This window comes from Tripterygium wilfordii, chromosome 8 (genome assembly GCF_013401445.1).
Source record: "Tripterygium wilfordii isolate XIE 37 chromosome 8, ASM1340144v1, whole genome shotgun sequence".
Lineage (NCBI taxonomy): Eukaryota > Viridiplantae > Streptophyta > Magnoliopsida > Celastrales > Celastraceae > Tripterygium > Tripterygium wilfordii.
In genome coordinates, this window is record NC_052239.1 from 1,013,972 (window position 1) to 1,027,196 (window position 13,225).

Here is a 13,225-nt window from a genome sequence, read left to right on the forward strand (position 1 = left end):
AACGCACAATACCCCTTGGCACAGTGATATTGGGATATTAGTCACGCCGTAGGTGAACAAAATATCACTGCGCTCGTTAAGCTACCCATATCTGATCTGACAACCTAACCCACAGGCCATCCAATGCTCCAGCCTCCAAGCAAGATCAAGGACCACCGACCCACTATTGAAGACCAGTTACAAAATGGCACCAACATGCAATTACTTCAATATTAGTGTTTCAACTTCTCCAATTGCTCATCACACAATCGTGGATTTCTACATGCAAGTACGACTTATTATTAACTTAAAATGTCTCAAACTGTATACAAATACAACAATGTACAATGAGATACGCTGATCCCATTTCCCATCTCCAAAGAATCTCTAGTATAGTATTATGGCATCAAGTAAAATATGAAATTTGTAAAATAGAGGAGAAATACTACCAACCTATAGGGTATAGCCCAAATCTTTGCGTTTTAACCCAATTCATCCAAGGCAATAAATTACTTCCCCAATCTACCCTCGAATTCTATCTCATATTACCACTTACTGAACCCCCAATCCTCTTGCTCCTTCACCCTCTTCAGTACCCCATCGAAGGCAACATCGAAGGCATCCTTAATACCCTCTAAACCCTCCTGAGGCTTCGCATACACTAACTTGGGTATGTATTCAATCACTTTCTCTCTCATTCTCCTAATCTCTTCTCTGCTGTACTTCTCAAGCACTGCTCTTATGGAGGTTCCATTCTTCACCGCATTACGGTCTATGAATACAGAGTAACTCTCCGGTTCGCCTGGTAAAAACCACTGATACTGGAAGTAAGCGGTTCGCTTCCAGAAAAGAACCGGAATCGAACCGGCCACCATGCAATCGAAAATCGACCTGCGAGTGAAACTATCTCCTCTCGGTTGCAGGCAGAAATCCGAGTCCAAGAATGTCTCCAGAATCGCCGATGTCCCGTTTGAGCACCGAGTTCCGGAGCAATTCACAACTCGGCACGAATCAGACTCGTTCTGGCAGTGGCTCAGCAATAAACCCCTAAAATCGTTCTTGATTTTGCCCCGCGGCGCTCCCGCGAAGCAGAACAGTTTGCTCCGGTTGCGCGTACGGACAAATTTCTGCCATTGCAGGACATCGGATTCTGATCTGGGGTGGAATCCCGTGGGATAGGGAACACCGATATCGAAATAGTCCCAGGGGTTTCGCTCTATTAGAAGGCGAGTGATGTTCCTCATACCTGGCTTGTAGAGGCAGCCAGAACCCCAATCTTCTTCTTTGGACCGCCGGAAATCCCATGTAATGCGTCCCATCGTCATGAAGTGATCCCAGCCGTTAGATCGCTTGTAGTACGGCTGATCCTGTAACCAGTTCAACATCATCTCGCAGTGGTTATCGCGCTCCTTGGCAGTCGAATTGGCCCATAAGTACTTATCCACGGCGATTCCAGCGTAAAACGGAATGTAAAATGCGGTGGCAGACTCCGGCTCAGTCGTCCGGCACCTGTGGTTCATAATCCGGTTGTGAAAAATGATCTCCGTCACAAATTGGTCAGTCCAAAACCACGCAGGAGCCAAATTCTCGGGGACAACACTAGAAATCCCGGTAGCCTCGCGGCCAAATCCGTCATTAGACAAGGCCTCACATCGAGAACCCCAAGGGCTAAGTTTATCGCAATTCTCGATCAATTCGGTGTTGAACGATCTCGGAAGGTCGTAAACGAAGACTCTACCGGAACCGCATTGGTCAAAATCGGTGGCTGTGGTAGGAATCCTCATTGTTACCGCAGCTGTAGGGATGGGGTCCGCGGTGTAGGGAGAGCGAAAATGGTGTCGGCGGTGTGGGAGTGAAAACGGAACAGAGCGAATAGCGAGGAGGAGGAGGATCTGAAGGAAGAGAATGGCGAGGAGAAGCCATGCGCGAGGGTGGTGAAGGGCAAGGTAAGGTTGGAGGAGAGAATTGAGGGAATTAAATGAGCTCTTTCCAGACGAATCAGGTGGGGTTTTAGGCTTCTTTATCTGGTGCTCCGGTGACGATGAGAGGCTGAGATGGAGATTAGATACTGGAAGCATCAGTATGCACTGCAATTTATGGGTTTTCGGCGAGAATCTGACCGGAAATAATGGTGGGCTTTTGTGGTTGTGAGAGTGTCTTGAAGAGATAGATAGCCGTCTAAACTGGGTTTTATTTGTTTGGAAGTGCGAAAGATCGTAGTTTTTTGTATAGCGTCTGATGGAGATGTAAAGAATAGAGCTGCTGTGGATGCCGATGTTCTAATAGAAAATAATAAAAGGAGATGGCACGTGTAAGTTGGGCTACCGTCTGTCTGTGATACCGACAGAGTATTGAGAATTGAGACCCCACGCGATGATTAACATGTGGCGTTGGTTTTGAGTCTCGAGTCTTCTTAGCCAGATTTCATAGACTGGTCACCGTTTATCAAGTGATTGGTTGGTATTTGCCAGCTTTGATTACTGCTTAAATTTGGCATGGTAAATAATTTAGTTTCCATAATCAAACAGATTCATAACAAGTTTATAAACAGTGAAAACTTTTAAATTTCCAATCTGTTAAAAAGACTTTGTACCTATTGGTACCAATTATATACTTAACTAAAAAAACCTGAACCAATTTGACCTTCTAACCAAATTATATAATTTGCACAAGGAGATTTTCAGGTTTTGAGTGTCAAATGCAGAATCAGTTAAACTGAGAGCCTAATAGTGCAACTCCACAATATTGTTACTAACATAGTGGTTTCGAATCCCACATTGAGAAAATAAAAGGATTCAATGTGATGTATAAGTGTAAATCCTTATCTATTCTATCAATAATGTATTTTCTTTGAGCTCAAGAAGTACGATTAAGTGAGAGGTCGAAAGGGTAACAAAATTGTGCGGACTCGATGATGTATCTACAGTAAATTAATAAACCCAAAGTGAATAATACTATGGCTGTGAATCAGCTGTGATTTATGACAATAGCTAATTCAATGTCGAATAAGATAATCACTGTAAGTTTCATGGAATATTTAACAAATTAACAACCACTGACAAATTAACAAGGAATCTCGTCGTACAAGACTCTTAATTCAAGAGGTTTGACCCCATGACGTTGCTGTGCCATGTGGGTAAGAGAATCAAGGCCCACGTTGACACAGACTAGATTTTTTCCTCATGGGCCTGGTTTATCTTATTTTAAAAGCAAATAAAGAACGAAAGCAATTTCAAATTTTCAAGGACATCATTCGCGCACCTTATAAAATATTTATTTAATTTGCCCCAATAACAAAATACAGCTGCTTTTGTTTTGCCAAAAAAAAAAACCCAAGTGGAGCCAATCTGCAATGCTAAGAGCAGGTTTTTGTTTTTACTCCATAGCCCTTTAGCTCTTGCCGACAGAACATGTAGGGAGAATGAAGCTGATCATGTGTGTTTGATTAATTTGGTTTGTAATAACTGGACACTTGTCTTCTATGTGAGACTGTCATTGTGTGGTTGGACCCACGTTGCATATGAATTTTTGTACAATATACATATTACTTGAACGAGTTGGCACATCTTTGTGGACTCATCAGATGGGTAATTATAGCTTTGTTTTCAGATCTAACGAAAATGCATTTTGAAATCTGCTTACTATATATGTGATCTGTTAATTACTACCTTATTATGAGACGACCTTTGAATTTAAGGTATAATTAATGTCCTGTTAAAAGTCAACTAATTTAAAAGACCTAAGGGTTCACTTCTGTTACATTTTCTGGATCCTTTATTATTTCTAATCATTTTTTCTTAATTTAATTTTTAAACCGAGGAAACTAGGTAGAGGATAATGTGAATATTATATAGGAAAATTCATCTATGGCATGGGTTTGATTATGTCAATTCTACACTTTAAAAGACCTTTTCATTCAACCATATATATATTAGTCAAGACTCAAGCCAATCAAAATGCTTTTGGTATTGGAAAAACACGTATATACCAAGGCAAATGGGTCATATTTTTTTTACTTTTAATTATTGGATTTTAGCCCGTTAGCCCCCTCCCAACTTTTGCACAAGGACATTGAAAGGTCTGGCTTTGGGCCACAGCACTAATCCATCAACGATGACCGTTGTCTACCTCACTAAATTCCAAATCCACCAGCTTAGTTTTGGAATAAAGAGTGCTTTAATCCTTTGTTTAATAGTGATCATCCGCTTTAATCATTCCTGAGGGAATCCAGTCTTGTTTGTTTGGTACGAAATTAATGAGTATTTGACACTAAAGCCTCCTTCTTCCGTTTTAAATACCACTGTACTTTTTAAATTTTCACAAAGACCTGCTTGAAAAAAGGGAGATGAGATTCTTGGAAAAGGTTACCACTTGAACAAAGCATAAAAGCAGTATTCTTAAAGAAGTGAATAATTAAATGATTATTCCAAATTTCTTATGCAACTGATTGCTGATTCTAGACAAATTGGCAAGTCTGTCTCAGACCAGATGCATACACCCCTTCCATAATCTAGACACTCCACACGAAAATCTCAATTGATCAGTAAAGCATTGCTCCCTATAATTGCTTAAGCAGAGAAAATTATGACTAACAAATGTTGGCGATGACTCTGATACATTTATATATTCATTACATTACCATAAATGAGTCGTTTTCATCCATTACAGGCTGTTTTTTCTCATTAAACGACAATTCCTTGAAGTTTTGCTAATCACCGACAACTTAAAAGAAGTGAGAATCAATGCGAGGGCCCATCTCTCTTAATGGTAGATGGGTGACATAAAATGAGAAATACCAGAACCAGACTAGGATGACTCCAATGATTCCTGAACATCAAATACAGTAAACCTACGTATTCAGATCCTAAACCCTAACTGTAGTTCTAAAAATCATATTGGGCCCATGCAGTTTGACCCGCTCTTGTGCAGTCCATAGTTGATGTCATTTGGGCTTTTGGCCCCTCTAATAGGAATCTAGGATTAACTTTTCCATAAATAAGAATGCACAGCAGACTCAATGACTTCCAAGATCAACAGACCAAACACATCCACAGAATCAATTTAAACCCAAGGAAAAAGTTCGATTATCATCCATACAATAATTGCAATAAAAAACAATTAAAACAAAACACTGTCCTAGTCAAATCAAATGGGAATCAACAATTAAAACGAAGCTAATCACAGAATTAGCTCCTAGAGCAAAGTAAAACATGTAGTCTACAAGAATGTTATAGCAACAACATTGCAAGCTGACTTGCTTGACTAAATGGTGAATGAACCCCGTCAAATGCTGCCCCTGTAGAGTGTAGATTACACCAAATGACTCAAACTCCACCCATTTATTAGAAAGGAAACAAAATTTATTCCATAACTATTCAACATTCCAAATGACAACCAAGATGTGAAAAAGAAAGTATAGTGATTACTTTGGCTTCTTCAAGAGCAGTGGTCCAACATTGTCCCCAGTAGCTTTGTTGTGCTTCATGTGGCTTCCATCGCAAAGAGGGAAAGTCCCAGACCTCCAACATCTACATCCAGACACACAAACATTCGCAAAATATTTTAACATTGAATTTAACAAACAGCGAAAAACAAATTGCCAAAAACAAATACATAAAATAAACAGTCCAGAAAGTATTTGATAACGTGAGATCACAAACATCAAAATGCAAAACAAAATGCACCAAAATGAAGGAAAGGAAATCACTGATATGAGGCCATGCAACAAAATGGCTTCAAGAGGGATATATTATCTATCAGACAAGAAATGCACGAGGTATCACGAACATTTCAGTTGAAGAATGTTTCATTTCATCCCCATCAAACTGATATTTTCTTGAGAGACAAAAGAGTACGATTTAATATCCATATAGAGGGATCCATAGGCAGGAGATAATGATGTCGATGTTATTAGGCCATAAGATTTTCCAAATAGGTCTGCGCATATCTCAAAAACAGAGTGTACAATGGATGAAGAAGGAAAACACCAAATATCAGATACACCTTTCAGTTCCCATCTCAATAGTCATTAATTTGGTTTGCTGTCCACAGGGCCTATGGAATTTTCAAATTCAACCTTCTTAATTAAGCAACGGCACACCTTGGAAGGATTCATCCTCTTGGGATTAGCTAAAATGCTCACTAGGCTCTAGCATGGCAACAAACGGGACACAATCTGGCCACTTGTAATTCCTAGACAATATGCTAGGCTTGGTTCTCATGCGAGTGTAATAGAGATCTATTAACACTGATTTCAAATTGGTCTTGGGACTTCTATTTTCTGTAGAGTATTATCACTTAACATTGCAATAGAGATCCACTTAAGAGGGATTTGTATACTAATTTTTGAATTGGTATCATGACTACTGTTTTCTATACAGAGTACAAGTATGGGAAATCCCTGGCCTAATCTACTCTGATTTGAAATAATACTAAACATTGCGGGGGAATCAAATTCAATTCTCATTCCATAGCAATTCTTGGACACAAACGTAGCCTGACAGTCTAGCTATAATTCGAAGTACCAATATCAAGGATTCAAAGAACAATATGTTGGAGTTGGTCACTATTGCAGTAAATCAAGCTTATGTCTAGAGCCCATGAAACATCAATCAACAGAAAAATTAGAATTTGCATATATTCGGTGCTATAACTACTAAAAAACACAGCAAGGAAAAACTCGAATATGAAAATCAATAAAAACTACCTGCAATAAGCAGTGACGGGCTTCGATATCGCAGCGATATCAACATTGTCGACTACTTTCTCTTCATTCTTCCTTATCTCAGGATTTATAGGTTGGGCTTCGGCTCTCACCAGCACCACGCGTCTAGGCCTAGCAGTGATTGAAGCTCCAGTTGTTCGATTGGTTCCTCTCTCGATTCTTAGCTTGCTGTAGCTGAATCCAGCAGCCATTGTGGTCGTGATTGACGCCATTCGAATGGATCTCTACAAGACACCTGGCTCTATCGGTTTCAAAAGGGCAGAGAGAGGTGAGTCAAATCTGTCTCTGGGCTTCGGAGAATTTAGATTATATGGTGTTGGAACTTGTGGCGAACACGCTCCAACTGACTGCACGAGGATTTGGGTGGACGCAGCGCATGACACCTTGAATATTTGGGCCGTAAACCCTAACATGATTCGAACATACCATTGGTCTTAAGGCCCAAATAAAGAAATTATGAAAATATATGATTAAGAAAACAACTTATTTTTAATTTTAATTTTTTAGGCTTTAATTGATAGCAATTCTATCTGTACTATACTAGATGTAGGACTATGTGATAATATTATGGTTGGGTTTGTTAGAGCTTACATTTGAGAAAAATTGAGGAGAAAACTTATATGCTATCTATAAATAATCTCTATTTAAGAGTTTCTAATTTTAAAGCGTATCTATTTAAATCATTTGGTATAATTTTTAGATTTGCATAGTCGATAGTGATTAAGTTAGCGCAATCACTATACCAAATGGAATCTATTGTTGATTGACATATTATTGAACTATAAAATTAAATCAACACAATTTAGTAAAATAAGCTTTAAACCAAATACCATGTCAAAGTCTACAAAAAGTATAATTCCTAGAAAAAAAAATGCTCTATTAAAAAAAGTTATTGAATGGAACACATAAAGAAACGGAAAAATAGTGCCTTTTATGTTGGTAAGAAATCGTACTTTCCAAATTTTGCACAAGAAGTATAGCATGTTCATTAAATTGGGAGAAAATAAATTATTCATAGTCATTTAGAATGGAAAATTTTGGATTACTCATCCACAATGGGAACATTTTTAAACACTTGAAAGGGCTCCCATTCGATGGATGTAGTGCTAGTTGTCTACAATGAGCAATATTTTACACTTGAAAACATATAGCAATTTTATCCATACTCTATATTTGGAGTGACTCTAATGTGATGAATGGTAATTTTTGTGGGACTCACTCAATCAATTAATTGATGCCACATCATCCATTACCTCTATTTTGTTTTCGTTTTCTCTTTTACGGGACCCATTGAATCAATTTTACTTTTATTTTTCTCTCTTACGAGACTCATCGAACATTTGGAGTGTTAGATTAAAAGTACCAATTGTGACAAACTTTTAGGGATTTGGAGTGTGGATGCTTCAAGAAATCAGGAGTATTACAGCTTTCATGATTGATTGATTGATTTATCTCCATAAAGGTTACATTAGCGTTTGGGCCTTCCTTTTCAAACATGAATGTCAAGATTCTCAACAGATTAGGCCCACTTTGAAATCAAGATTCGAAAATCTTAGATCTGGCCCAGTAATATTTTGTGTTTTATATTTTAATAAGATATACAACAAGGGCATTTTAGCAAATTAGTCAAAATCCAAAATTGTAAACTACCAAATCCCATCTTCCCCCTCCTCTCAATGAACGGCTGCGAAGGCCAAACACTTCCGGACAAAACAAATACATACTGTGAACTGTCGTGGTAACCAAAGTGCACTTTCCACCAATCTGACCACCCGAGGAGCTATTTCACGTCGGCACCGCCCGGAAAGCCAGTGGCCAGAACTCCGAGCCCGAATACCTGTCGCGAAAACCTGCCGGAGCTACTGGCATGAGGCTCATAGTGCCCCTGCAGGGCGTAGTCCAAGGTAGAGGAGGCATAATTCTAGGTTCGTTGATTCCTTGCGCTCTCTTCTATTTTTTCCAGCTGTATCTGAAACGACACCGTTCTCCGGACCGGCCACCAGGTTCAAATCCTCCGTCGCCATCATCATCGTCATCGAACCTGGCGGAGCTTCCTCGAAGTTCTTCGCGCTTAAGTTTTTCCACTCGTGGTTCCATCGGGCGGGTCCGCGTTTCTGACCGTGTCAGCTCTATTGCGAAACCGAACGATTCCCCGTATTATATTGGGTTGGATACAGTTGCTAAGGACCCATATGATAGAATGGATAATCCGGATGGGCTAATCCAGCTTGGTTTGTCCGAGAACAGAGTAAGTTTTTGTCATTTATATCTGTTTTAGTTTTCAAACTATTGCGGTCTGCTTTCTGATTGGTGCAAATTGGTCTTTTGTGATGTAGTTATGCTTGGATTTGATTGAGAAATGGTTTTCTGAGAATTTGATGTCTTCGATAATGGGAAGCAGAGATGATGATTTGAGCATTAGTGGGATTGCAACATACCAACCATTTGATGGATTGATGGAGTTGAAAGTGGTAAGGCAGCTTTGCATGCATAATGCCATTGTTATTGGTTACTATTTGAAGTTTTGAACTGGTGATGCAGTTAGAATGATGGGTTACTACATTTTGTTTATCCTTTTCCTTCGATAAATAAATTTCTTCGTTTTGTTTGTCTTTCATTTAATCTTCGTAATGAAGTCAAACTATATTGTTTGGTAAGAATCAAGGTTCTATGGACTATGATAGTCAATGGGGCATTGAAGTACTCGCCAGCATTACTGCAAAGTTAAAAGGTGAGATTTGTCGAGTAAAGAGCTCAGACTGGTATGGTGATATGGAATCGAAAGTTGGCTTGAGGCTTCTAGTAAAATTGTTAAATCTGACATAATGTTTGTGCATCATGAATTTTGGGGAGTTCATTGCTCTTGTGGGCGCATATTGATCTTAGTCCTATCTATAATTAATCATCAATCTTCTCTTCATAGTCTGTGCTGTCTCAATGTTCCATGTCACAAGAGTAGGGCGACTTTGGTAGCGGTTGCTATATATCATCTAGCCTTCTTTGTTTTTACAAGCTTGCTGTATGCCATGTTCTTTTATACCTTTCATCATTATACAATGGGTGCAAAACTAGCAATATTTTAACAGCCTGTTCTAAAAATTGTGATTTTTAATTTCGAACAGCTTGCTATTTGTTAACTTAATGCTATTAAGTGGGTGGTGTCATTCGTTTATTTGTTTGGTTCTCTCGATTTGTAGGCTATGACAGGTTTCATGTCCAATATAATGGAAAACGCAGTCTCATTGGATCCATCACAGATAATATTAACTGCTGGTGCAACTCCTGCAATTGAGATTCTATGCTTTTGCTTGGCAGATGCTGGAAATGCTTTTCTTGTTCCAACACCCTATTATCCTGGGTAATTATATTATCTTCTTTTCAAAACTTCCAGAATCAAACAATTTATAACCTCATTTTTTCACACACGAAGTATGCTGTTAAAGATGATTAGAAAAGAAATTTGCAGTTTTGATAGGGATATGCAATGGCGAACTGGAGTGGAGATAGTTCCTGTTCATTGTCGCAGCACTGATAACTTCATTCTGAGTATCACTGCTCTGGATCAAGCATACAATCAGGCAAGAAAACGAGGATTGAAAGTTCGTGGAATCCTGATATCCAACCCTGCAAATCCTGTTGGCAATATACTGCCACGCGAAACACTTTACAATATTTTGGATTTTGCGCGGGAGAAAAACATCCACATTATTTCTGATGAAATATTTGCGGGTTCTCTGTATGATAATGAGGAGTTTGTGAGCATGGCAGAAATTGTTGACTTGGAAGAATTTGACAAGAGCAGGGTTCACATAGTATATGGGCTGTCTAAAGATTTATCTATTCCTGGATTTCGGGTGGGGGTTATCTATTCCTATAACGAGAGTGTTTTGGTTGCTGCTAAAAAGTTGACAAGATTCTCTCCGATTTCTGCCCCAATCCAGAGGCTAGTAACTTCAATGCTCTCAGATACAAGGTTCACTGAGGAATATATGGGAATGAACCGAAAAAGGATACAGCAAATGTATAACTCATTTGTTGCAGGTTTAAGACAAATAGGAATTAGGTGCGCAGAGAGTAGCGCTGGCTTGTATTGTTGGGCTGATATGAGTGAATTGATCCCTTCTTACAGTGAGAAGGGGGAGCTTGAGTTATGGGAGAAGCTTTTGAACATTGCTAAGATCAATGTCACTCCTGGCTCAGCCTGTCATTGTATAGAACCTGGGTGGTTTCGATGTTGTTTTGCTACATTAGATCAAGAAGATATTCCGGTAGTTATTGAACGGATCAGGAAAGTTGCTGAAAGTTGCAAATCTCCCAGTTAAAGTACAACAAATGTTATAACCAAATATCTTGTAATCAACCAATAGAATTACTGGAATGATTTGGTATAATGGTCAATCTTGTTGCCGTTGATTAATCAAGGCTTGGTTTATAAGAGATTGTTCTTTCAATGAGTCGGAAGAAAGGATGTGCACATATACATTTTGTCAAGTTTGGATTGATTTGTGACAGTATCCTTGAGGTTGAAAGAGGAAACCAGAACAGCTTGGAAGAGATTCCTGATAAAGAGTACGTGATTGTGGTTGATGAACTGAAATAAAAGCTTTCTTCTATGTCAGTTTCAGTCTCTGTTGGTACTTCTTCCACTAGAGTCCTCCTGCCATTTTGGTGCCATGTCCAAAGAAGCAGTATCCAAATGTTCTCTTATTAAATTCCTGCCATAGTTGAGTTCAGGAATAATTAGAAGTCGTTTTGGTATCTTTGTGCAGTATAGCCAGTAATTTTAAATGTGATTTTGATTAGAATATAGAAGGGTTGAAAGTTTAACCTATAACTGTGCCTTTCCTTTATGTTCTTTTGTCTTACTCTTCTTGGTAAGTAACTGTTAACAGTTGGATATCCTACACTTATTGCGGTCAAATATTCTGGACCTTCTAGTCATAGTAAGGGCAAAAAGGCAGCAGAAGCTGGATGGTAATTTATATTCTCTCATTTGAATAGCTTTCCTTTGGTAACTTCTCCTGCCACTCATCATCATTAGCTCTCCCAGTTTTATCCAGTTGCATAGCTGCTGCTGCTGCTTGTACTTTCAGTTTCAGAATCTGTGGAGGAAGATAAATCCGGCAGGTCAATGACTTGCTCAGTTGAGGAAGTTCTTTGCACTGGAAAAGCAGTAGCAATTGCTTCTGATGACATTAGGCAATTTGCTAGGAGGGAGGGCGCAGAGCTTAAGGAATAATTTGTTTCAAAGCCAAACTATTGGACCCTGAAAGGAATGTTAGCTTAGGGACTTTGATGGGCTTTTAATTTTAGCCCATATCCATGTTGGACTGGGCTCCCGCTGTTTGAACTGTTATGGGCTGAAAAATTTGAGCCTTTAATTTACCACCACTCCCATTTAGTCTGGGCTTCCTTTTTCAGTCTAGTCCTAATTGGGTCTTGGTAGGCTCTTAAAAAGGAAAACTTTAGTCACGCCCCTGATTTTATTAAAGACACCCTTTATAAAGTGTACCTCTGAAAATTTAAACTTTTATAAATACATCAAAAATACATAAAATCTGAAATATTTTAGAAATGCACCCCAAGACATAAAAGAGAGCACAAAAACAGGGGTAATGAATTGTTGCTTAATTTGATCCTCTAACAGTGCATTTTAACCCCAACAATTGAATAATTAATCATTCAAACATCCTCTCCTTACGGATAGTGAATTCAAACATCCACCAACATTGTTCTGGTGGTGCTCTTCCCATCCAGAAGAAGACCCATCAAAATGATCAAATACCAAATGGTGCTATGGTGATGATTCTCATGATGGTTTGTTCCATGTAAACACAACTGATTCTCTCTCTCCCCTCTCTCTCTCTATATCTCTGTTTTTGATTGCAGACACAGGGCACGGGGCCTCGTTGACTCCGCCATCGTCCTCAAGCTCCAGTCCCGACTTGTTCTTTGGTGGTCTCTGCATGTGGGTTTGATTCAGTTCCAACTGAATTTCGCTCAATCTAATATTTTGTTGGTGATGCTCTTGGTTTGTTATGGTTCGAATTTGGTCTTTCTTGGTGTTACTTTTTGGTTTTATGTTTAAATGTCATATAGTTGCAGGTGTTTCTCTTAGTTCAAATCATTATTTGATTTCATTGTAGATAGACGGAAGTATATGGTTCAGTTCGGGTCCACAAAATCAAACGGAAATGGCAAAATACCATTGTCATTCTTTTCTATAACGTGGGAGATGGATTATAGGACTAAAAAGCTTGAAGTCAAAGACGGGTTGAAATCAAAATCAAAGGAAATGTTCACTCTGTTTTGTTCTAGAAGTTCGTTGAGGGGTGGGGTGTGAAGAACTTGATACAAGCCAAAGCAAAGTCAATGTTAGTCGGGTGTGTTTAATAAAGTCCCGGTATGACTAAAGTTTTCCTCGTAAAAATAGACTTCTAAGCCCTTAATCTCTAGCTAAGTGGGCTTTTACTCCCGACCCAACAAAATGGAAAAGAACAAAAGTTGATTCAAGAAAAATAC

At 38.9% G+C, this 13,225-nt stretch overlaps 3 protein-coding genes across 4 annotated transcripts; 1 reads left to right on the forward strand and 2 right to left on the reverse strand.

Moving 5' to 3' along the window:
- Positions 1-233: 233 nt before the first annotated feature.
- On the reverse strand, positions 234-2,245 carry LOC120004362 (xyloglucan galactosyltransferase XLT2). Its single transcript, XM_038853697.1, has one exon. The coding sequence runs from the start codon at positions 2,055-2,057 to the stop codon at positions 525-527; it is 1,533 nt and encodes a 510-aa protein (XP_038709625.1). The 5' UTR covers positions 2,058-2,245; the 3' UTR covers positions 234-524.
- A 2,874-nt stretch (positions 2,246-5,119) lies between these two features.
- On the reverse strand, positions 5,120-7,031 carry LOC120004231 (CDGSH iron-sulfur domain-containing protein NEET-like). Its single transcript, XM_038853505.1, has 3 exons — positions 6,686-7,031; positions 5,406-5,507; positions 5,120-5,275 (listed from the first exon to the last, which is right to left on the reverse strand). Exons 1-3 carry the CDS (start codon positions 6,913-6,915, stop codon positions 5,263-5,265), a joined length of 345 nt encoding a protein of 114 aa, XP_038709433.1. The 5' UTR covers positions 6,916-7,031; the 3' UTR covers positions 5,120-5,262.
- A 1,297-nt stretch (positions 7,032-8,328) lies between these two features.
- Positions 8,329-11,624, forward strand: LOC120003438 (probable aminotransferase ACS12). 2 transcript variants are annotated; one of them, XM_038852431.1, is made up of 5 exons: positions 8,329-8,607; positions 8,707-8,951; positions 9,040-9,174; positions 9,901-10,061; positions 10,170-11,624. In XM_038852431.1, exons 1-5 carry the CDS (start codon positions 8,571-8,573, stop codon positions 11,023-11,025), a joined length of 1,434 nt encoding a protein of 477 aa, XP_038708359.1. In that variant the 5' UTR covers positions 8,329-8,570; the 3' UTR covers positions 11,026-11,624. The 2 variants fall into 2 exon arrangements, with proteins under 2 accessions (XP_038708359.1, XP_038708358.1); XM_038852430.1 differs by having other exon boundaries at positions 8,329-8,951.
- The last annotated feature ends 1,601 nt before the right edge of the window (positions 11,625-13,225 follow it).